This window comes from Opisthorchis viverrini (assembly GCF_000715545.1).
Source record: "Opisthorchis viverrini unplaced genomic scaffold opera_v5_30, whole genome shotgun sequence".
Lineage (NCBI taxonomy): Eukaryota > Metazoa > Platyhelminthes > Trematoda > Opisthorchiida > Opisthorchiidae > Opisthorchis > Opisthorchis viverrini.
In genome coordinates this window covers 1,537,732-1,562,055 of record NW_008751686.1, presented here as the reverse complement: position 1 = coordinate 1,562,055, position 24,324 = coordinate 1,537,732, and the positions used below count along the sequence as shown (strand labels likewise).

General features: G+C 45.1%; 1 protein-coding gene across 1 annotated transcript; it reads left to right on the top strand.

The window, feature by feature from the left end:
- Positions 1 to 2,521: 2,521 nt before the first annotated feature.
- On the top strand, positions 2,522 to 22,052 carry T265_13017 (hypothetical protein; the record flags this gene model as incomplete). Its single annotated transcript, XM_009166751.1, has 5 exons — positions 2,522 to 3,367; positions 6,615 to 6,688; positions 8,169 to 8,259; positions 14,451 to 14,717; positions 21,738 to 22,052. 5 exons carry the CDS (start codon positions 2,534 to 2,536, stop codon positions 21,855 to 21,857), a joined length of 1,386 nt encoding a protein of 461 aa, XP_009165015.1.
- Between the last annotated feature and the right edge of the window lie 2,272 nt (positions 22,053 to 24,324).

Genomic DNA, 24,324 nt, shown 5'->3' with positions numbered 1-24,324 from the left:
CTTTTATCGGTATCTTTGATTTTGGTTACATAAGGCTAGCCGGTGTAACAAGCAGTGTGAACTGTGCACACGGAATGATTCACCGGTGGACTATTCAGCATGTCCCGATCCGATAATAGAACTTTCTGGACTCCGCTGCGCAGCAGCGTCTGTGTTATGGAAGTGGTGTTAATGCTAACCTGCATGGTGTAACCTTCCTTGAGGTTAACAGTCCAAGAGAGGAGCTCTGCAGACATAGAACGGTATTAAAGTGATAGGCGACCGGAATACCTCGTAGAACATTCTCGTTAAAGGAAGATCGCCCACTCGGGAGTACTTCAAGGCCGGTTCGCATCAGAATAGTTCTTCACAGACCACTGGGATAATGTGTCAAAACTTCCATGAGGTTTACTCTCAGGAAGGCTGGGTTGGTGTTTCTGTATAGCAGGGACTCATGCGGGGACATTGGCGTCTTATCAATGCTGCCATGGCTTGAATGGGTTGGGAGACAATTTGAAAACGCATTATTACGGGAGTTCGCTATTGAACTTTTGATTATAGGGGACCATTTTTAGGACGCTTGTACTCGATTGGATAGTTTTTGGCTGCAACATTTCCGCCTACCCCAAATCAATTTTTTGCAGCGAATTTCATTTTGTTCGGTGAGTAAAGGATTTGAAATTTTGACCGAAAGTGCTTGTATAAACTAAGGGAGTACTGTAAGCTTTTGGGCCGGCTTTGTTGGGTACTTTTAGATGAAGGCACTTGAAAAACAACCATCAAGTAAAGAATTGGATACTGAAGTTCCGGCTTTGAGTGGCACGCCGGATATCCGTTCCCAGTGGCCGTCAGTCTCCGATATCATTCCGTCCGACAGGCTTTCGGAGAACCAGTTCTGAAGGTTTCGTTTAATCTGTAGATTCCCCAGCTGCTCAATGGCTAAGCAAGATGCGTGCATTTTGCCTAGGCCTGAAGAGAGCAGTGAAAACCAGCAGCGCGCTAGTGCGTGGTCAGACTCCACGAAAGCGGTAGGCAGTGATCGACCCTCCCCACTGGTAACCGACGGCGGTGTGGTTTATTTAGATTTGGGGCTGGTTCGTTATTGGGGATCACGTCGTCAAGCGATTTCCTCTGTTCCGGAAATTTGCACTGTGATAGGCACACGCTTGGAGCATTCGATCTCCGTTGTTCGTAAGTCTCGTGTTAAACCCAAGACGACTACCCAATTCGGCCTCAGGATCGCTTAATCTCCCTACTTGGGTGCCGGTGTCACTATCAACCACAACGATGCCTGAGGTTTTAATCTGTTATAAAAGGGCACCTAGAACGTCACCTATTTCATCTGTAGCAGATTCAGAGCTACGGTCCGCTGGGGTTTAAGCAGGCACAATAAACAGGGTGTGGTGGACAATACTTTCTCGATATTCCCTCAAAAACTGCCAAACGAACCGCATAGAAGCGACTATGAACGGGTATTCGATCATGTAGAGACGCTTCCGCTTAGTCGGTCAATACAAAACCCACATCAGCATATGCAACTGCAGTGGTCTCTGCATTACCAGAGGTGCGCAACCGGATACTGAGGGAGAATGAGAGTGCAGTCAGTTCAATCACAGTACTCGCATCCCGTATCATTGTTTGGGCAGGTAACATATCAACGCAGAGGTAAGCCAGTGTACGAGCAAGAGCCGCTTATTGTCCTGCTTGCTTTAGTATGCGGCCATTAAGGGCAGCTATGTAGGCTGGATTAGGGGGTTGGAAAACAGAATTCGGAGTTAGTGAATATACACTCATCTGCAAACTAATTTGGTTCTTTCGAGAGACTCACCTGGAACCCAGCTGAATCTCTCGTTTATGATGTTCTCAGTAGGAGTACTACTACGCAAGGCAGCAGCAAATGTAAGTGCGCTGCCATTTTCATACATGTCGCCACACATTCCAACCCAAACATGGAGGACAAGGAGACTGTGTTTATCAGGCCTTTAACCAACATGGTGTGAGAGACTGCGGGCGTCCCACCGATAGCACCCAGTGTAGCTCAATGGGCCACGGAGGCACACAAGCCGTCACACCATAGTGAAGTCCGGTCTCCCAATCCTGCGATAAGGGAAGCCACGGAGGCACACAAACCATCACACCATAGTCCGGTCTCCCAATCCTGCGATAAGGGAGCGTTTCAATGACTTCGTCATCGAATGGCTAACGTGGGCAAGTATGAAACTTACTGATCACTGGGCCTAAGGTATTGGTAAAGTCATTCGAAGAGGATTGAATGGGTTGGCACAGCACTGCTTTTTTATCCGTAATGTCAGATAGTTGCACCAACGATATCGCCGGATAATGTACCGTAGTCATTTTAATTTCCGGGGGTACGATAGCCGTGATCGCTCCGCCGGTAGCATCCAACTCACCCTTGTTTCCGCGGTTTTCTAGGATCAACTCCAGTACTTGATATTCTTCGATAATTCGCTGCTATCTCTGTTTACTTTGGTCTAGAATTTTAGTCACCAAGACAACCTGCTTTTCTTTTTTTGAAATTTCAGCGTTCTAGTCCATGAACCCCTATTCATTTAAACGATTTCTTCAGAATCCAGAACGTCGTAGGCACCCAGTTCAACTGGTCCGCTCAGATGCCAACAGTGTTATTGTTCAAGGAGATCTTCCTGACTGTGTACAGAATCAGCACACTGCTTTATCTTCGCCAACACCTGATATAAACCCGTCACATGTACAGCCGGCAGAGACGATCTCAACTACTAGCTTGGGGTTTTCAAGCGCGATTCACAGGTCACCTCAGGAAATTCTTGGCACATCAGCCTTCACGCAAACTTCTCACCCGAGTGAAGTTACCGCCCCACAAAGAGGTGTGACTTCCCCATCTACTGCGCCTTTACCTGATGTACACCCCAGCAATTTTGTTGAGGATTTGCCTCCCCTAGTGCGTTGCACCTCTCATAGTGCTTGGACTACTCATACTCTTGATATTTTATCCGGTGGTCTGCCAGATTTTATTTCTGATGAACGCCAAGAAAACCGCGAACAACTGTTCTCAGAAGCAGAATCTTCACGATATCAGTTTCCAGTGATTTCTCCCAACACACCTTTCTTCGATAGTTCTTCACACAGCTCTTCCTTACCATTACTACCAGTGGAGGAGACATCCACGGTAGGTAGTGGCAACCAATTTTTATGTCGTTCGCATGAGCACTTGCTGGAACCACCTTCCTCCCCATCACAACCCGGAATTACTCAGCTACTCCGTAACGAGCCTGCCGCTACCTTGAACGGGGTCACTAACGTTCCTGACGCTACCGATGGCTTTTCAGTATTACCCCAACCAGATGTTCCAGTGATCGGACCCGAACAGCATCGGTATATCATCAATTCAGTAAGCGATTTCCGTCTTTGTCGGTTTCAGCTGACTGTTATTGTCATATTTCGTGAAGTACTCTTTTCTAAAACCAGCTCTGGATGCTTCCTGTAGGCTCTCGTTTAAAGTATCAGTTTATATAGGTCTTGTCAGGAAAACTGAACTGAGTTCGACACAGTTTAACTGTTATAGAGACAGTCAGAAAACAACAATAGGTGGCCGACATTTTATATGGTTTTACCAGATATTTACTGCACACATGTTGGGGACGTCTCAGTGGTTAGGACGCGAACTTACTGACCGGAAGATCTGTTGTTCGAACCAAACATATTCATCTCGACTGCTTCTGGTTAGGCTTGGGTTACCTGACAGCAACCCAGCCCTCGTACTTCGGGTGGTTCGACGGCTATTTACTGAAAGGGCCTAACAGATGAATGATTATTATTACTTATTTTTTTCCGCTGCACATCGTTATATTCTGTGCTATGTACTGAAAGGGCCTAACAGATGAATGACTATTATTACTTTTTTTCCGCTGCACATCGTTATATTCTGCCTGTTATGATCTGAAGACCAATGCAGCTTAAACTGACATACCAAATAATTGGTCAGTGGCTCATTAACTTGTGGATCTTTCTAAACGTTCCAGCATCACTGTCTGTTCTAACTTCGAAATATTCAGTTAAAAAGCAGATGGCGTCTATTATAATGTCGATGAAGTGGATGGGCAGCTGAACTCCTGTGTTCTCCTCAACTCTCACTAGGTGCTGTGCGAGCCATTGGTTCATTTGCAACTCGAGTTGATCGTCCAAAGATTTTGCAGTTTATTGGGTATTAGTACCTTGTTCGGTTGTATTCGAATAGATTTTTCGTTGATTCAACTGCTGTGCTTTCTCGAAAACTGATGCAATAGAACTGGCGAATCCCTAAGACCCGGTTGGTCTTCGGACCTTCAAAGCACTTTAGCATAATCAAAACTGGTTGGCTGATATTTTTCATGTTGTCTTATGACAGTGTCCTTTGTGTTCGAGCAGACAGCATTCTGTGTCTTCAAAATGAGAAAAACAGAACGAAGTAACGTCTATCGTTTGCTAAAGCGAATTTTCCATTGTATATGGGACTCGTTCTTCGGGGATTTTTGCTTCGCACCGTCGACAGATATGCTTTAGCCGTGTTCCACAATCATTGCCACCTCTTGCGTAAGCTTTATTCGGTCTTATGGCACGCTTTTCTGTTTTACCAGCTGTATGTTCTATGTACGTCTATGAGAGGGTCATCTGGGGGCGTCTAGACACCTGTATTCTTCTGCGACTATTTTACTGTCGGCTTATCAACATGCCTTATCTGCACCTGTTTGAATTCATTCAACTGACTCTGTAGATGGCCCCGTAGTTGTTCAAACGTGGCCGACTTCATGTCGCATTGATGTGCTACAACCTGATCGCTATTGTTTCGTTGCTAGGGTAACTCAAGGAATGCACGCGCGGTTCACACCTGATTAAAAGGTTACCTGGGACATGGTGTATTGTCAGTCCGGCTTATTCCTTTAAAGGTAGATTAGTCGGTAATATATGGTCAGTTGATAGCCAGTCGGTCTGCGCCATTCATTCATTCAGGTCCTTTTTATCCGCGCATCAGCTTGCTGACGTTTTGTGGACGTTTTTACTCAGCTTCGTTGGTTACGCGACTCCGAAGGCTACGCTCCATCTAGTTGGGCGATAATTCTGATCACTGGCTAGTGTATTTTGGGGCTGACGTAAATTGTCCTGTTGCTCGCATGTCGTTGATAAACCTTGCATAATGCTTTGCGTGTATATTTCGAAAAATTGTTTCAAAGGTCATGTTTTGCTCTATACTGATCAGTTCCTTGGATACACTGTGATAGCGAATTCATTCTGACATCACTGTGAATGACTTACAGTCCGAGATGATCTCCCTCCAGGGTTGGGTGTGGAGGCACCTGTTACCATGCTCAGTGCCGTAAAGATAATTTCGTTTACGTTACGTGTACTCTGGCTACTCATTTACAGCCTAAAGTTCCCTTATTTCTCTCCAAAACTACACGTCTGAGCCCCTTAGATACAAGGTTACTATCAGGGTCTGATGCGTCCTTGTCACAGAACGGGCTCATTGATGGCGCTGGCAGTTTTGGGCTTTTAATCAGTTCGCTATTTGGCGAACCAGGTTCAAATGATTATCATTTAGGTATTACAAACGGTATTACCGAAATGGTATTACAGCTCCCAGGACAACAACCCAGTTATGGTTGAAGGTAGGTTGCTCATTTGCGTTCTCAGGTGTGTAGTTTTGTCCACACCACGTGTGCCCTAGCTGCTCAGTTGTTCGCGTGACCCCTCGTACTTATTAGTTGTTCATTTAGCGAACTACTTATGAGTAAGCTAATGTTGATTCATTTTCAGTTGTCCAGTCTGACGAGGGGCTGTATCGACGGCGTATGGATGAGCACGTTGACGCTCAATTCTATTTAACACAATTCATCCAATCGTTTTTTCCTTCCGATTTCAAAACTTTGGCACTCACTTTTTTGGCACCAACCTCGCGAATTCAGTAACAGAGTGAGCAAACTGTCCGTTCTTTCCTAGAACGCGTGTCTGCTTATTCATTCGCGTGAGTTCCGCATGACGTTAATGGTCTGCGAAACTCACTAGAATATGTTACATCTCGATACACCGTCGAAAAAAATTGGTGCCGTCTACTCGTGCTGGAACTGCACTTGTGTAACTTCAACCCATTTTACTGTTGTTCTCATCGATGAGTTGAGCCATCTGGTTGCAAGCGTTCCGTTGCCAGTGGAGGTGGCATCATTAGTGCCAAATGGGCAGTCCGATGCCTGACAGATTTCAATCCACGTGTTAAACCAATTAAGAGCCGCTCACAATTTTCAGCATCTCCTATCTTTCATTGAGAATCAGAACCTCTAGAAGAGGAGTGACATGAACTACTTTCGTGTGGTAACGTATGTTAGGGGATCTTACTTCATGCGAAATGATTCAGGAATGTTACATTAGTAGGAAGCTGGAGCTTACAGGATTCCAGAACATTGACTCACTTCCCAGGAGGAATGATTCTGCTTGACCACTGCTCATTGGAGTCTAATCTTGTCAGAATGCATCCGACACATCAGTGCGGGTAAACGTCCGCACTTTGTCGCTATTTTTGTTGAAAGTATCGATCCTGTTCTCAATTTACAACCATCTTCACTCTGTGTGATGTTGATTTGTGGCCGTAATTCTGTTCATTGCAGGTAACATCTCGTCAAAGTGAACTGGAGAAAGAATTGGACCAAACCAGGAGGTTACTTATAGAGCGCGATAGAGAGTATGTGTGCTCACGTTCCGTTGGTTATCTGATTTCAGCTGTTTTTTATGTGTACCTCTCTAGTGTTCATGTTCCCGGAACCAGATATCTCATCTTACTCTGGTGTAGTTAAATGTAATTTGCTAAGCTAGGATCCAGACTACACTGTTTAGAATGCAATTCATTTAACACATTCCCTTGTCCCTGAAGGTCTGCTTTTCGTGGATCTTGTATACTTTTCGATTAGGCGGATAGGCAAATTTGTAGGAGAATTTGTTTGATCCCGATATATATTAATGGCTCAGTGGTTAGAGCGCGAATGTACTTACCGGGAGGTCTGTACTTCGAACCCAACCTCCGCATCTCGCCCTCTCCTGTCTAGGCTACGGCAACCTGACAATATCCCAGGCCTCGTGGTCCCCTCGGGTGGCATTGCCATTAGGCACCGAAAGTGTGCTATACTCGAACGATTATATTACTATACTGATCCTTAAAAACGGCAATTTTGCATTCACTTTAAGAACCTTCAATGCTGGTTGATCAATTTAGTGCATGACAAGTTTCGGATCCTAAAGTAATCTTAAATTTAGAATCAACTTGTAACCCTAAGGCTGATGTCAGTCCTCAACAACGTAGACGAAGGCTAATGGCGACAGAAACTTTGAGCGGGTCAATCCTACCTCATACTGGAGTGTGGAGTGTCTTTGTGTCACACCGCCCTTGATCCAATGATCACTCACCTGACCGTCACCTGACTGTCTTTTATTCACCTGTAGCTGTGTGGATGTGTGACCTCGTGCAAACGATTGCATGTCGTAAACGTATCCCTCTGACATAGCATTGATGAGTAAAATGGTACGAGGGCGACAAAAACTGTCTATCGGTCGGATCGGAAAGAGTTCACAACTTGTGAGAGCATTTGTAAGCCTACTGGGAACACACACGACATGTCCCTCATTAGGGTCTATACTTCACAGATTGTCTTATGCAGCATGTTTTGCAAACCTACTGGATGCGCTCATGTGATCCAGCCAATATCAGGTGCCGTACCTTAGCATTGCTTCACTCAATATTATCGAACGAGTTCCATCCATATCAACTAAACTCCTCAAATATCTTGTTGATTTCAACAATATACTTGTGTGTTGAAAGTAGTGACATTTGAGAAATCGGTCAAAACTGATGTACGGATGTTTACAGCTGCTGGCATTTTCCACGAAGTTGTCCTGTAATTATGGTCATAGTAGTAACAGTGGTAATTTTAATCAAACACAGATGCACAACGTATGAATTGTAATCTGGATTTTATTGCGTTCTGATCAGTGAGTAGATATATCTACTGTTTTTCGCATTTCGAGGGATCACCTTAGAGAATTTCAGGTTTGACCTAAGCACCATATGACAAACGCAAGCTGCTGCCAGGCGAGACTGATCTCCAAATTTATTTTGGTTAACCATTTTAGACCAACTTTTGATCACTTCCTTCCTTACTCCGATACAGACTTATTACAGTTCGGGCACAGACCGAAGTCCTGTTGCGAGAGGCGGAGCTACGAATAAAGTCGTTGGAACACGATTTGGCTAAGGAGAAGGTGAGATTTGGTACATTTAAACAATATTTCATGTTTAATATTTCATGGTTGTCCACTAACGGGGCCATGGCGATTTCGATGTTGTTTTTTCAACTCCCTTTGGACCCACTTGCGTTTCCAGCACACAGTGGAGACCGCGCAGTACTACTGTGTTTAGCGGGTTGTTTCAATCTCGATCCGGGTAGCGCCACCTAACAACTCAACAGAGCATGTGTAAAACGTACAGGACAATCATACGTAAAATTTCTCATTTGCATACGAATTTGGTTTTGACAGGAGACTGGACTGAATCCATCTGAATCTTTCTTTTATGATGGTATGCTTCAACTGGATGACCTGCACCAAGCCTCCTTATGTTTCAGTTGGCATAATGTTCGAGAAATCGTGAGATGTGACACGCTACATATTATGCTCTTGAAAACTCTCCGACTGCCCACGACTGTTTTCACCTTCCACTCCGGGGTCACCAGGTAGGCATAGTCCTCGAGTTTCCGTCAAGCTAACTTTCTACTGGAACCCTAAGATGGGTAGATTTCGAGAAATACTTTCTCTCTCTCTCTCATTTGCATAGGAATCTGGCTGTGACAAGAGGCTCATCTGAATCCAGCTGGATCTCTCATTTATGGTGGTCGGCTTCAAATGAATGTGCTACACCAGACGTCCTCATTCTAGCTTAACTGAATCCAGCTGATTCTCGTTTATGATGACCCGAAAACCCAATTCGTGTACAAATGAGAGTACTTGTCAGAATTGGTCCAATTTGTGTTCAAGTAGAACATAAGCTTGACAGATATTTGGGAACTGAGTCTGCTTCGTGAGCCTCAGGATGGGCAAAACAGGTCGTGGGCTGTCGAGTTTTCAGCAACCTTATGAGTAGTGCCTTACGTCTAGACAATATATGTAAAATTATTTAGGTCAGATGTTGGTGACTACGATACTCTTCTAAATCTAGGATGGATTTGCTGTACAGCAGGTGATCATGAGAATGATTGATTCCTCTTGACATGCAAGGTTTCCACGCACCGTTGGCGGTCTGTAGCATCCTTTGAAAACTCTGGAATCAACCGTCGTCACTCGCTGCTGTTGGCTCCATTTTTAACGAAAACCTGGATAACGCCTGGGTATCATCTAAACGGAAACCTGAGATGACAGGACATACAATAGAAATCAGCCTTTGCTGACTAGACCTGAAGGTTGATTCCGTCGATTCGGTTTAAAACCGATTCTCCTGGTATTTGACCGCAGACACCCTCCGTTTTGTACCAAGTCACGCAGTGAAATACACCCTATGCATTTAGCCTTTCTGCTGAAACATGTGGATAATAAAAATGTTGGTTATACCATAGGACCTATACTGGGTGCTTACCTTCTAATCGTCATATATGTCTATGAGAGGGTTTGATCCGTATTGTAGTTATCTCCACATTTACTTTTGGTGCCAGTGTACTTTTGGAATCTGCTTGTGGCACAACGATATACTCGATTAGGTGTATGTGGCCTCTTTAGACTCATTGGATGAGTCCGCGTGGTATTCGCCTAGCGTTGAAACATGTTTGTAAATGAAAGTTCGAGTGTTGCGAACTTTGTTAGTAGTATTCCACTGTTGTCCTTCATCAGTTCAGTTGCACCGGGTCTCAATATCTTCCAGGGTTTCGAATCCATTCCAAAACGGCCGTTGAAATCGACCAAAAAGAGAAGGTAGTCGCTTGAAGATGCAGTTGTGATCAGGTCTGACTAAACTGTGGATGATTGCTATCCGATTCCGGCTGTTGAGGACAAAACTTGGCATATTTATCGGCATCACACAAATTATACGTTCAGTTGTCGGACCTGATCAGATCTGCGTCTTGAAATTACTACCTCTTCTTGATTTTGATGCTTGGGTTGTCAGGGACACGAAAGAGTGGAAGGAAAAACTGGGGCTTTATGGAGTTGAGTGGAGGATACGTGCAGAAGGTTAATGACAACGTGTGCTACACTGAAACATTCGACTATGAACACGTGCTCAATGCCACTGATTGTCACTCATGTATCCATACAAGGGGTGATCATACACGATTGATCGGCCATATCATTCTGTGATCACGAAAGTGGTGTATGGGGCGGACTACAATACGGATGAGGCATTGGCACGCACTAAAATACCAGTCTCGTATAAAAACGGTTTAAACGACTTGTTTTCAGTGGAAGATCTTTCGTATTTCATCCAGGAATTCGAGTTTGCCCGACAGCCGTTCGTTTAGCCTCCGTCTTCACCTCTCTTCGGCATATCGTGGTTACCCCATCCACCCACATACATCACGCTTAAATAGGGTGTTGTACAGTTGGTACTGCGCATGCGTGCGTCAGACGTGTCTCACCAACTAAGTGAAACCAAACAACCTCACTCAAGGTGGACTTTGTAACATTCAACATTAGCGGACTGGGTCACTACTGCAGCGTTGTTGCCATCAAACTCTTGGGATTGTTCGCAGGTAGTGACTTCCAAACAAGTTCGGTGGGCAAACGATGTGCAGTTTAACGCAGCGAACATTATTTTTTTAGAGAAAGGCTGGCTTCACATCTCACAGATACTTTGAATCAGCAAGCATCAGTGGTTTGGGTGACTTGCGCGGTAGTTTCTCAAATAACATTGACAACAATTCCTGAACTACACAAATGCTGGTTATATCCGGCCTCCCCACTTCAGGTAAGCGCAGCCAAAGGCCTTTTTAAGTCCTGAACAAGACTGCATTTCGAAGAGGAAAGGCACACACTGCACCGTCCAACCTCAATTGCTTACCGGTATTAGACAAATTCTACTTCGTGGTGTTACCTGCCGAGATGCTATTACCAAGCCCTGAATGAACCATTCTGTTTTTGGAAGAAATTCAACATTTCGGTTTTGTTGCTTATCTAATACATTGTGAAGTTTGTCATGTACGAAGTTCAAGAAGAAAAAACAGATGGTAAGACCCTGTCCCACTTTTCACTGTACATGGCGGAGTCCGCAGCAGCTTGCCGGACTCTCGAACATTTTCCGAGGTTTGGTAGTATAGCGTCCTCTGTAACCGAACTTATTTGTCAGGCACCCCAACCTTCAGCAGACAGTTTCATAAAACCTGTTGTTCCATATAATTAAACCTTTTCCGGATACTTGTGACCACTGTTGGTTTTTTATGGCTCATATGGTGGTGTTGTAACATCGGACGGAGGGTGGTTTGGCCCACAAATTCCCTTCGCGACAGTCTTCCCCTCTCCAACCAGTTCACGCGTCATGTAGTGTGTGGAGAAAGGGAGAAGGGAGACTTTTTGTTGGAGACCATGAACCAACCGTGACCTTTGACGAGGTCCGAGATGCCACCGAAGTTGACAGCATGTTGCATACAGCATATTCCCCATCAGGGGAACTCCGGTGGAGTTTATTGCTTTTTGTCAGTGGCCGTCTTCTCTTTGGTGACCGAATTATTGTTCCCATCGAATTTCGTCAACGGGTTCCACAGCGGACATCCAGGGATAAGCCGCTTGAAGGCGCTTGCTCGGTATGGATGAGCACATGGAGCAGCTATGTCGTAGTTTTCTCCGTTGCGCAGCTTTCCGGAAGTTACCCAACCGACAGTTGCCGCAGCCTTGGCCATAGCCAGAATAACCATGGTCCCCCATCCATATGGATTTTGCGGGACCAGTTGACGGACAAAGCTTCCTCATCGTTGTCGATGCACTCATTAGGTGGCCTGAATTCCTTATCCTGCATGAGAGAACAACGATGACAACCATTTCAACATTCGGTATCCTGGAAACTATTGTGTCCGACAGTGGTACTCAGTTCACATCCCATCAGTTTGGTGAATTCGCTCGAAGACACGGCATCACACATGTGACTGCTCCACTATTTCAACGGTCAAACTGAACGGTTCGTTGATACCTTTAAACGCGCGTTGACAAAAGCAGAAGGGACCACGCCAGAAGTCCTGGATACCTTCCTTCTGAATTATAATCCCGATCCACAGTCTCTGGATGGTCGCTTTCCAGCAGAAGTTATGTGGATAAATCTATTACAGGTGCCCTAAAGCAGACAGCCCTTCAGTGTTACCTCAATCTTGGCACACGCCGTACGAAAGCAGCCATAGGCATAATCCGCGATAACTAAACGAGTACCAACCTGGAAACAAAACGCTGCTGCAAGAGGCCACCGTATTTCGGTCAGTGCGTCCAAATTGACTGACCAATGTCACCACGAACAGTGGAAGGTTTGGCCAACACTTTTTTCAATCACCGACAGGAAAACCATCGTTCAGGCCTGGAAAACGTGTGCTTGTTATAGACTATCACCCCGGGCACCGAAAACCGACTGTTGGAGTCATCCTCAAAAGAATCGGTCAGGTGATTTACAGCGTCCAGGTAAGATTATTGATATGGAAACGATATATCAGTCAATTACGGCCGTCTGAGTGCCCGATCCAAAGGGCGGAAGAACATTTACTAAACCTCAACCTGCTGCTTGAAACCTTTGATCTCCCAAGACCAGCACCTATAGCCACTGCGTCGCATGTACGGCCCAAGACAGATCTATTGCTTCAACCGAGACGTCGTACCGGTCGCATTAAAAAACTGATGAAACCTTTACAACTTGACACGCTTCGACATTCTTACGTTGAACGGCCAAAAGGGGGAGGTATCAGGAAGATCAGATTCCTGAAAGCAACCTCAGAACGCCCCGAACCTACTGCTCCACCAAAATTTCAACAGCATAGTCAGCGAACATGCAGGCCAGTCAATCATTCAATCAATTCAGCAAAAGCCAATGAGTCCTCATGCATGCCACAGAAGCACGACTGAATGTGATCACTGTTCAGGCATTTCATGGAGGCAATGAGTCCGGCACTAGACACTGCAGTCGGGTCAGCAGTCAGATACAACGGATTAGCGAACCAACAGATATAACACTTGACTCCGTTTTCGACAAAGTTTGGTGACAATCGGTAGATTTATTGCTGGGCAACGTTTCGCTTCTGACACAAAAGCTTTGTCAGGCCAAGTGACTAGGTTCCGAGGTTGATCGAGATTTAAGGCGGAAGGAGAACCAATCAGCTAAGTCAAGCTAAATCTCTGTTGGGTGTCGGTCGAGGGATTTTAGTGTGTTGGAGTGGTTGAACAAGTACTGGGTCGGTGGGGAAACCTACACGTGTTTGGGTCCAGCCTAGGGTCTAGTTGTGGTTCGGTTCATTTGATGTTCCCTCTTGAACGCCGTTTGAATTTTCTGTCTGTCTGTGTGGATGAGCTAGCGCTAGGATAGTTGTGTAAGAGGGGTGTTATGAACTTTGGTCGGATTGAGGTTTCTACCCCTATCCCCGGTTTTTCTAATGATCCTACGTGGATTGACAACCACACCGTCACGTGTCAACTCGGCTTATCTAAGACCGCTTTCCATACGATCGCCAGTTCCACACCCTGGATTCTATTCACGCTGTGAGGCTTAGTAATTTCCACCGCCGTCTTAAAACTTCCACATTCTCCAGATCTATAAAATCCCTCGACCGACACCCAACAGAGATGTAGCTTGACTTAGCTGATTGGTTCTCCTTCCATCTTAAATCTCCACCAACCTCGGAACCTAGTCACTTGGCCTGACGAAGCTTTTGTGTCAAAAGCGAAACGTTGCCAAGCAATGAATCTACCGATTGTCACCAGACGTTTTCGAAAACGATGACTACCCAGTCGGTTCCAAGTGTTTTTCAACTTTTCACTCCGTTTGATATGTGGGCTCTCCGGAGAGGTTCAGTCGTTGGTGGTGATCGTCTATGCCCACAGTTTGTTGGGTCAAACTATACTGAGAAATTGCCTGTTGTCCCCGCAGTTATTGAAGCTGCATTGCTCATTAAGTGATTAGGTAGAACCGTATTTCGGTGACAGGTCAGCCTAACATTGAAGCCTCTACCCTACCGCACAAAGCTACGCTAGAGCCTCTGTAGCCAGATGGCGCTGGTGTCGGCAACTCCATTATACGGACACTTTCCATGGATCAGAATGAAAGTTCAACCGGACGGTAGCTTGTTCGAAAGTCGAACTCCCGCCTACGTTTATGCTAAAATTATGGCGGTTGCGGTCGTCACACGAAGTCACTCAGGTTTTAGGTTGAATCCTTGTTCCGTCAACAGACTAGTTCCTTATCGAAGTCCTGTAGGAATTTTGACATTTCCTATTTCTCCCAGCTTCGCTCAGCACGAGGACACTGGGCCTTTGTTCAATTGCGAAACCATTTCTCAGTCAACGGTGAAGGTGTCCCCACGAATCTCCGACTGCCTGTCACAACCGATTCTTACGCAGAGGTGGACGAGGCCGTACCCGTTCCTGACAGCTTCAATGTTATGTTATCTGGATGTTGTACAACGGATCCTGGACGCCCACGCTCTCCTACAGAAATACCGATAGCTGCGGACCGGCAGGAGCCTGGCGGGATAGCGGAGGGTGATGTGCTGGTCAATGGTTCAACTCGGACGGACGATTCAACACCTTTTGACTAGTGTAAGCTCCTCTTGGCCTGTTTTTCTATATCCTGATGTTCAGTGGGATAGATTCTGCCGGTGGGCGCTGATGCATAGTCTGTCAAAAGTTTCTACAATATGGGGAAGGCTGAACAAGCTATTTCGTCACATTTGGTGCTTACGCTTGTAGGTTTACATACCCAAGTAGCAGTTGTTTTTCACAAAACCGGTCGATGCCGTGTACATGGTGGCAAAATTTTTTTATTGCGTTAGCCCAACTGAATGCCAACTAAGGCCGTCCGATTGCTGCTTGTTTGTATTTCACAAATCGTTGGCTGGATTCGGCCCTACATCTTTTCAGAAAATCGTACAAGCTGAATAAGAAGGATAAGCTATTTAGTTTAATTCATTTTCAACAACCCCACAGAACAGCTCAGTTCGTGATCGTTGTTCCATTGAAAGGGGATATTTTCGCATCTGTTTCAGATACCTCCTTGCGCCAGTTGTGGATTGCCTTACCGTCTTTAGTCTTTACTCGACATTTAGTTCCCAACTGCGGTTCCAATCAGCCGTTTGCGTGACGGCAACCATACCCCATCGCGTTATTTTGACAAGCTGGTCAAACCGAGTAACCGAAGTACTTAAATCTCGATTCTGTTTGCTTGCGGGTCCAGTGTGTCTCACTTTTGAGTCTACCGACTGGGATGGTGCTTCAGTTTTTCAACTTTGTCCCACTACTCATAAGGCTGTATTTCGTTGTGAAATGGCTTCTCAAAACAAAGTCTAGGGGGACGCTTTTCGCACCAAAGCTATTGAAACCCAGTCTTTATGTTGGGATCATACTCACCATCCCCTAGGAAGTGATCACATGAAACTAGGGTATGCCGTTTAAGTGTGTAGCTAAATCGTCAACAGTTGTCATGAGCTAAACCTAATGGTACTTAGCATCGACAACAGAGAACGCGGTCTAGCGATATTTATTACAACCGCGGCGCTCTAATGACCACTTTTTACACATTTACCCCTTGGTTAGTCTCCGTATTCACTACCGTTTGTGTCGTTCTTGCACTCCAGCTCATATGGGCTTAAGTTACACAAGATGCACGTGATTGGTGGACGAAAAACAGGTTTAAACAAACGCGTTTTGGGACACTCTCTGGAGAAATACACAGTTCTTTTGGCTTCCTTTAAATATCCACAAAGTCAGATCGAGGCAAGCTGTCTTGCATTTCCCCTTAAAGTTCCGTTAATAAACATAGGATTAGAAAACTGGAAGATCTCACGGGCTCAACATCAGCTGATTTTGTCGAACTAGGTTTGTGTGGTTTAGGACAGGATAAATATTTTGGGTGTACTTTTCATTGCGGACCTACTCATATTTCCCGTATAGTTCATAGGGTTGGAGCCATCTACTGGAGCAACTGTGTTCAGCCGTGAATACTATTGTGTCATGTGGAAGGAACGAGGAATAAGGCGTATTCAGGCGTTTGATACCGTTTATCTTAGAACCACAACTTTTACAGATCGGCATCATAGAACTCCCAACTGACTCATCAGATAGCATAGCAGGAAATTCACTTGTGCGTACAGTGTAAAAAGCGCCTTGCACTACGTCAGTCCGCGAGAAGGTTGTTTTCTCTGTGTTGTTGAGTGGGGTGGACTCAGAGATGAACAGCGTATAGTCTGACGAGCCATCAAGGAAATTACGAAAACTTTTGGTACTGTCGATGTGATTCATCTGATGGAGTCTAAACGACCCCTTTGCTCCTGGCCACTTCTGCTGTCAACCTCTGTCCACGTTACCTGGTTGCTTCGGGGTATGTACAGCTCGGGTCCATTCTGGAATAGCCAATAGTGGATCGTTTGCCCTGCTTTTAGTTATTGATGTGCTATTGTTTCGATTGAACGTGAAGCGCGTACTATGATCGATGTGTCGAACGGTTGTGCTCATACATAATTCATTTTTTAATGAGCATAAATTTAGTTCGAAGTTGTATGGACTGTCACCTTTAGACAAACCAGAAACGAACTGACGCTCAATCGCCTGTGGAGGGTCTTAGGTGAGTGTATTTGGAACCAGAAACAAACCGAATCGGTTGGCTCATACGTAGTTTGAAGTCCAGGGAGAGCTCATTTCAGACAGCTTTTGAAGGTCACTTGATATGAGGAAGTGTGGGAGACGCTTGCATTTCTCACTTTGGACCTCTTTTCCGCGTTGTGGTCATTTGGTCTCGATTGTCAATATACTGACTTCAACTTGTCGGTTGGTTTTTAAGTCTGGTGAAAAATAGAAAGCCGTAAGTTGATCTGAATTACCGCTAGCAGGGAACCAAAGGCGAGAGCTTTTTCTACCTTCCTATTCGGGCGCGCTTGACCTGGCCGTACAGCAAAGCCTCACAGTGGGGTGGCAGCCAATGACGGGGATTTTCTTGAATGCATGTGTTTTGTCATCACGCCGTTCATTTTGTAATATTTTGACCTCTGCAAGCCCAAACGCACGTTTCTTGAACGAAATTAGAGCTAAGGGCAAAATACCACCCGTTTTTTCTCCGTGATGATTGACACTTGCAGTGCTACTGCAAAACTGGTTGAGGCGGTAGACTAATTTGTTCACCTTAGTCGAAGATGACATTGTCATACGGATAAGGAAGGGTGATGCGGTTTTTTCCAACCTGTACACTCTTCCGTAGACTTGCGTCTTGGCCTTTCGGGATCGAGTGTACAATGATGTAGTGCGCTTCATATCACTGTGTGGGTCAGAAACGTAGCAACCCCAAGCCGAGGACGTCTTTTACCATCGGCTTTTTCACCCCCCCCCCTGAATGAGTTTCGTAGGAAAATGGGACCAGTGATGCAGAAGTACACCGAATGGTTTTTAGCGAAAATAACTCCTACAGGTTACTGAGCTGATGGCACTCGATTGGTTGGTCACATGCTTCATATTACACTGGATCGAATTTCTGAGACAGCCTTCGCAAAACGATCCGGAGAGTAGAAGCGAGTAAGGGGGTCAAACTACGATTTAGTAGCGAGGTATGAAAGCGCAGCAAACTCAGCATTGTTTGCCATTACTGCTCCCTTTGAGTACTTCGGGAGGGAGACATTAATGCTTGGGAACGCTGGCGAGAATGACTCAGCCTAGCGCTGATATACCTACACTCTAGCTATTGCCTTTCATTTGCGCTTTCCCGTCCCGACCACTCCACCATTAGAAGAACCCACTGTCAATTCTGGAGTTGTACATCAACGATATCAGCCACTGTATTTACTGCGTAGCTATCAACTCCAACTAGCAGTAATACACCATATTTTACGCTGGTTAGAAAGTGTCCTTCGAATGTTCCGATTCATACGAAAGCTACACGCAAACGGACGATGTTATTGGAAGGTAGTTTTTACATTTGGCAGTCCAGCTGGTGTTAGTTGAGTCATGAATCAGGAGATTATGGACACAGCGGCAATTCAAATTTGGTCAAGAATGGTATTATCACTTTCCTTGTGAAGGACGCTGTTACTCAAGCACAAACCCAGTGTGAACCATTAGGAAATCACGCGCACTGTATACTCCTAATTCATGTGAACTGTACATGAGTACGATGATTTTAACCGTGGTTTGCTTGTCAATAGTCTCGGTTTCCATTTAATTGCCATCAGTTGTTGTTCGAATCTGATGAGTTGGGTTAGTGATTTATTTCTCATTATAAGGCCCCCGATTATCTGATAGATAGATATGGGAGGAGGTTGCAGGGGCCCCTCCGAAAAAAGGCTACTCTCCCGGAGAGTTCACAACAGTGTTCTCCACTATATGTCAAAGTCTCACCCTTACCTTGTTGTTGTCTTAGGGAAGTTATCAGCAGTGTGGATGTTTCGGCAGTAGGGTTCTTCAATCCAGACTAACAATAGGAAGCGAAGTAAGTATATCGTTTTTATTTTCTGTCACAGAACTGGGACGCTTACCGAGCCCGCTTGATGAGTTGGAATATGGTTTGACAGCATTTTTAGTCACCTAGTGCCCTCTCTTGTTGTAGGCCAGATATACGACTGACAGCTGATCGACAAATAATAGGGAGTATCTTTTTGGCTAGGTCGATGATAACAATGATAGCAAATCATTTTTCTGTTCGTTGCTTATGGAATATTTCCTGTGTCGCATTTAGACTCGAAAGCTAGACTTATTCTGAAATAACTTTATAGACACCGGTGCCAATAGAATCGAAGTTTCAGTCTTGAGCATGGCGGTGGAACGAGAAGGATTTCTGGGTCGGTTTGTCTACTCATCATGGGGGCGATCCAGTGTGCTCAGAGCCTTCTAGGAAGTCTAGACGGTCATGATTCCACAGGTTTTTGATTGAATCTAGACTTGTATATTTCCCAAGTTATATCGTGGACTCGCAATTCATCACATGAGCTTACTGTAGTGGTCAGTCTCAAATGTTGAGCGATTTGGGCGCAATACCAGTGCCCATTAGTTGAAGCATATGAAGGAGTTAATAACATCCCTGTCGAGCTGTTGAAGTTTGGCAGCGTTATTTTATGCAAACTCTTATGCAAACTGCGCAACCACCCTGAGTCGTCGAATCGACTGGGGCCATTGCACATTTTACAAGTCTGCCTGGTTAATCGATGCACTGGTATCATAAAATCAAACCTTTTACTTTATTGATAATATAATGGTGATCGTAACCTTTGTGTATGCTTTTTCTCCTGACTCGCTTCAGAATACCACGCTGAGTTCTATGCTACTGTGCGCACCATTAGACTAGTAGTGGTCGAGGTCCATGCATGGTGAAACAAGTTGGTCTAATCGGGTGATTCACCCCTTATTTATCAGCTCATACTTGCAGTTATCTACTGAAGCCACAACGGGTTTGGTTGGTTGCAGGCGAAACTCATCAGAATGATCAATAACGTGCGCATATGTTATGCCAAACATACCATCAGGATATAGAGCACACCGAATCCATCGGTCGGTGTGATGCGTTGGACCCGATTATGAGTACGCAGTGGCAGAGGATACGACGGTTCTTACAATGTAAACAGCGTTCCGATGCGTAGTGATACACGAGGGTGCGTTTACATGTGACAGCGGTAGTGTACTACGCAGAATATCAACCTGAGTTCATCAAGAGCGACTTTATTCAAGGCCATCCTTTGCCATGTTTACTCTTCTGCTCCGTAGTTGAATTAATATTGAAGAAGTTCTCATCGTATCTTCTATCCCTGGCGTGTAGCTTTCTGCCGAAAAAGAGCTTAAAGACTTGTAGTGCCCATATAGGATTGCGTTACGTGGTCTAGATACAAAATGTACACTAGACTATAGATAACGTCGCCGTGTCATTCGGTAGGCACTTTGCGTTTCCAGAGTGCTCTTTTCAGGACACTGGTCATGGCATCAGATCCACTATAGACAGTAGACGAATTTGCCTCAGATCAGATGACGGTAGTGGTGATGAAGTGAGTGTTAGCTTCGGTCTACCTTTCTTCAACCTAGACATCTCCAGGGTCAACCTGACATTAGACTGTCAGTGAAAGGTAGCTTTTCAGTTGTGAATCATGGCCACTGTATGCTGCAGATAACAGATTGCTCGTTTTTAACAACCGGTGCCTATTTTAGGCATTATAACTGTATCATGAGAAAATCGGATTCGGAACACCGAATTGTGACGAACTGTTTTGGCAATAAATCAGCTGTCTGTTAGCTCCGTGGAATTCGTTGGTCTAGCAGTGTGTCTCACGCGCCAGTTGGCCAATTACCTTGCCGTGTCTTGTTTGCTGAATCAGGTTCTGAGCGCAAGATATCACAAGACGTGTGTGACATGCAGACGGAGTATGAAAAAACACCGATGGATCGTGCAGTACCGGTATACATTGCTTCCAGGGTTGAGATTTCAGTGGTTGGAGCTACTCGCCGACATTTCAATGTTAAGCAACCAGTGAGGTTATAATATCTACCCCCTTATTCTTAACCACAAAGTTTTTATTTATTTTTCGGTGCTGTAGGTGACGTCAGTCTATACCCGAATGCTGAGAAGCATTGTAGAGTTGTGCTGTGTACAACCGTGTGCTTCTCACGAATTTCCAAGGGGGGTGCTCCGACTTCGCGGCCTTCCTGCCATTAGTTGAAGACGCCGGTTAGCAGCGACCGATCTGCTCACACCCAGACAAGATATATCACCATTCATCTTTCAGTCACATCCTTCGCGTCACACGATGACGTGCATTCCGATCCCATTTCATTTCACACTTTTCTGCCAGTAGCTGTGACGCTTCTAACTGCCGTACGTACGTTTGCGGTCCATAGTTCTCGGGATGAACTTAACTGAACTACGACACAAGACTTGCTTGAGGAATGTTAGCTGAATGTTATTTCAAGTCCACTGAATTATAACAAACTTCGACATGGCGAACTTTCAGACGAATACTAAACGTACATTTTCAATAACTACTAATCAATTGAAGCGGCGTTTCTCGATTAACACCTAGGGAAGCCACAAGTACACAGAGAACTGCTTTTGATGGGTAGGTTTGTCATGCTAGATTATTTTGTGGAAGGTACTTCAAGCTTCATCTTTGGATTTCATCATGTCAGTGGAGTCTACCCAAGGCGAAAAACTGAGAAACATTGTGTTTCATTTTTGTTGGGAATCACTGGAGGCGCGTGCATCCACAGACACTTCGGACAGTTTACCGTTCAGTGACGATTAGCTAATCGGCGTTGCAGGCAGCATTTAGCACCAGTCTCTATCCTGTTCAATTGACCTGATATTGGAAGACCCCTCGGATAGGAAGCTCATAAGCTTATTCGTACCACATTGCTGACATGGATGCATACCTAGTACATTAGCCTTGCACAATTGCAACGTTTTCTCAAAGATTACAACCTGTGTAGGCTTTGCCGAAATAGACCCTCTGCTTTCTCATACTCCATCGTGGATATAACCGTTGGTGATGTGGTATTTTGTTTCAAGCGGCTCTTCCAAAAAACGTATTCCTTTTTTGTTCAACTGATTTCAGACGTCTCTAATGCGTTACGCCGAACCGCTGGCCACCGAAAACGAACAATTCCAAACGGAATCAGTGCATGAACCGGATAATATTGAGGAAGGTGTTCATCGAGATGTCCACCCGATGTAAACTTTACCTTAAGGTGTAAGGACCGGCGATTTACCATGCCTCCTCCATTTCACAGAATTTAAGTAACCCAATCCTTTGCCATGTAAACGACAGAAGCAACTGTGATAAAAAACATTACCTGTTGGTCCCGACTTAAAACAGAACTTTTGAAATTGTTTTTCCTCATTCACCTATATTGTTGTGATGAGAATTGCGTGGAAGAATAACACATCAGTTAAGAGTCTGGTCATTTCGACCGCCATACTGGTGTTACGGTTGTTTCCGGCACCACTCGAATTCGGATTCCCTGTTTTTGTTGCTTATGGATTGTCGCCACATAAACCGAGGAGCCGATCGCACTGGAAAAAAGCGAATAGATTGTTGATAGAGTTCAACAACACCAGACCCTATGTCGGCCAACCGTGAACAGTTTGATGCAACTAGATTGTGTAGCCCATATACCCTATTTTGTGGTACACCTCTTTGTTAACAGGAATGCAGTCATTGTGTCGTTGACTGGAAACCGATTAACGCGAACCGATGGGAGTACCGATCACCCTCGGGAGTGCGGTAAGCAAAGACACAGACATCACGGCCGTGTCTTCATTGTATTGACAACTGAGGTCGTAACATAATATTTCCACCTAACCAGCCACCGCGAAAAAGCCGAACGACTTCCTTCCAGTGGGTCCTAAAAAGCCCGAAGTAGCAACCACCTCAGTAACAAGAAAGTTTTGTTGTTCCGAAAGTTTACCGATAAAGATCCCATACACTATCCTCCATTAATGAGCCCATTTCCTAAGGAACTACTGTCTTTGGACCACTTGAGTGTTACTGGATTGATGGATAGAACACTTCCCGATGACTGCGAGAAAATTTCGACCCCAGAATTCTCTAGGAGAGACTAGTCCGTTTTCGAGGGCAAGCAGCACATTTGATACTCGTTTGTCAATGGCCAGATGGCGTGGCGAACGCGAAGTCTAGTTGTACCCTTAACGGTAGCGTCCACCAACTTGCAAGCCAGTGGAACTTGAAGCTTAACATGATAATCGCTGAATGAACGTTCTGCACTATGTAGGGGAAACTATGTATGGTGTGTGAGAATATCAAGGGGTCGCTGTAAAACAGAAATGCAGTAACGTCTTGCCCCAAGTTGGTCGGTGGGTTGTGTAATTGGCTCTGATGACACGTGACGGACTTGTATGTTTGAGTGCATCGGCATCACCACCACAGACAGCAACGTCAGTGTGCGGACACCGCTGCTTGACTGCCATATTACCATGTAAGCCTACTGAAAAACTCCAAACGAACGGCATATCAAAAGGCAAAAGGAGACCTAATGGATGAATCTCAAACGGTAGTTTGCTTTAGTAAATGAATGGGAGAAAATGCGGCTTGGATTTGAGCAACACGCCGAAACCGACAATTTCTCCATGAGGTTTTTGTGAAGCGACATTTTCTAAGGACTAAAATTAAATGGCTTCTGGCTCAGAAATGCAGCAAAGACCGATCTGATGTGATACAAGACATGGCCAAGGCTGACAGCTTTCTGATAAAGATCGATCCGCTCACACACTGAAGTTTCGTCCACAGCTGTCGCAGGGCCTGTATTCCAAGCTTTTTTGTCCACACAAAGGTTCGGGTTGCGTTGTCCCCCTAAACTCGACTAGCTGAAGTGGTCATATTCTTCACTGGGCACTTGTTTGTGCTTCTCAGGTCAAAAATTTTGCTAACTCTTGTTCAACGGTTCTGGATGATCCTGGTTTCGACTGCAACGCTATCCCAGAACAACTTCCAGGTAGTATCAAACCAAACCACATAGGAAGGACTGAGAAGGGCCAATGGTCTCACACATAGCTCTTTTTGTGTGCTCTGTCGTTTTAAAGTGTCTCGATTATAATCACTGATGGTGCTTGTCAAAACGGTCGCTCCAGAGGGTTTGTCACTGCACGGTGCTTCTCCGCGAATTTAAAATGCTCATTGCGACCAGGTTTGTTATTAGATATATGATAGAAAACAGTGTGATTAGTGATGTGGTGACCAAATTAGCCTTGCTACTCTTACCGAAAAAAGTGGAAAGTCATTTTATAAGTACCGTGACTGACCAAAGTGGCCAATCTGGAGGTCCTACTGTATCGTATTGGAAATCGCTCCTGACAGATTCTGTGACTGCTGAAGATTTTACCAACCATACGCAGCGGAAATGCCACACAACCTTCAGGGCGGTCTTTCTTGAGTCGTAGGAGCTAATACCGGCATTTTTACACGGCACTCAACGAGAAACAGTCAAAGCACCTAACCCTACTGGCCGAACTGACACGACTTAAAGACGATGATATTGGATGCTGATATATCCAACGTTAAAATTATTACCACGCTCATATGGCGGCGCAAGGTCTAGTGGGACAGTCTGAAAATGTTTACAATAAGGTTACGTGGCCGCACCCTGTATGCCGACCTGAAGAATTCCAGTACTAATGAAGGGCTA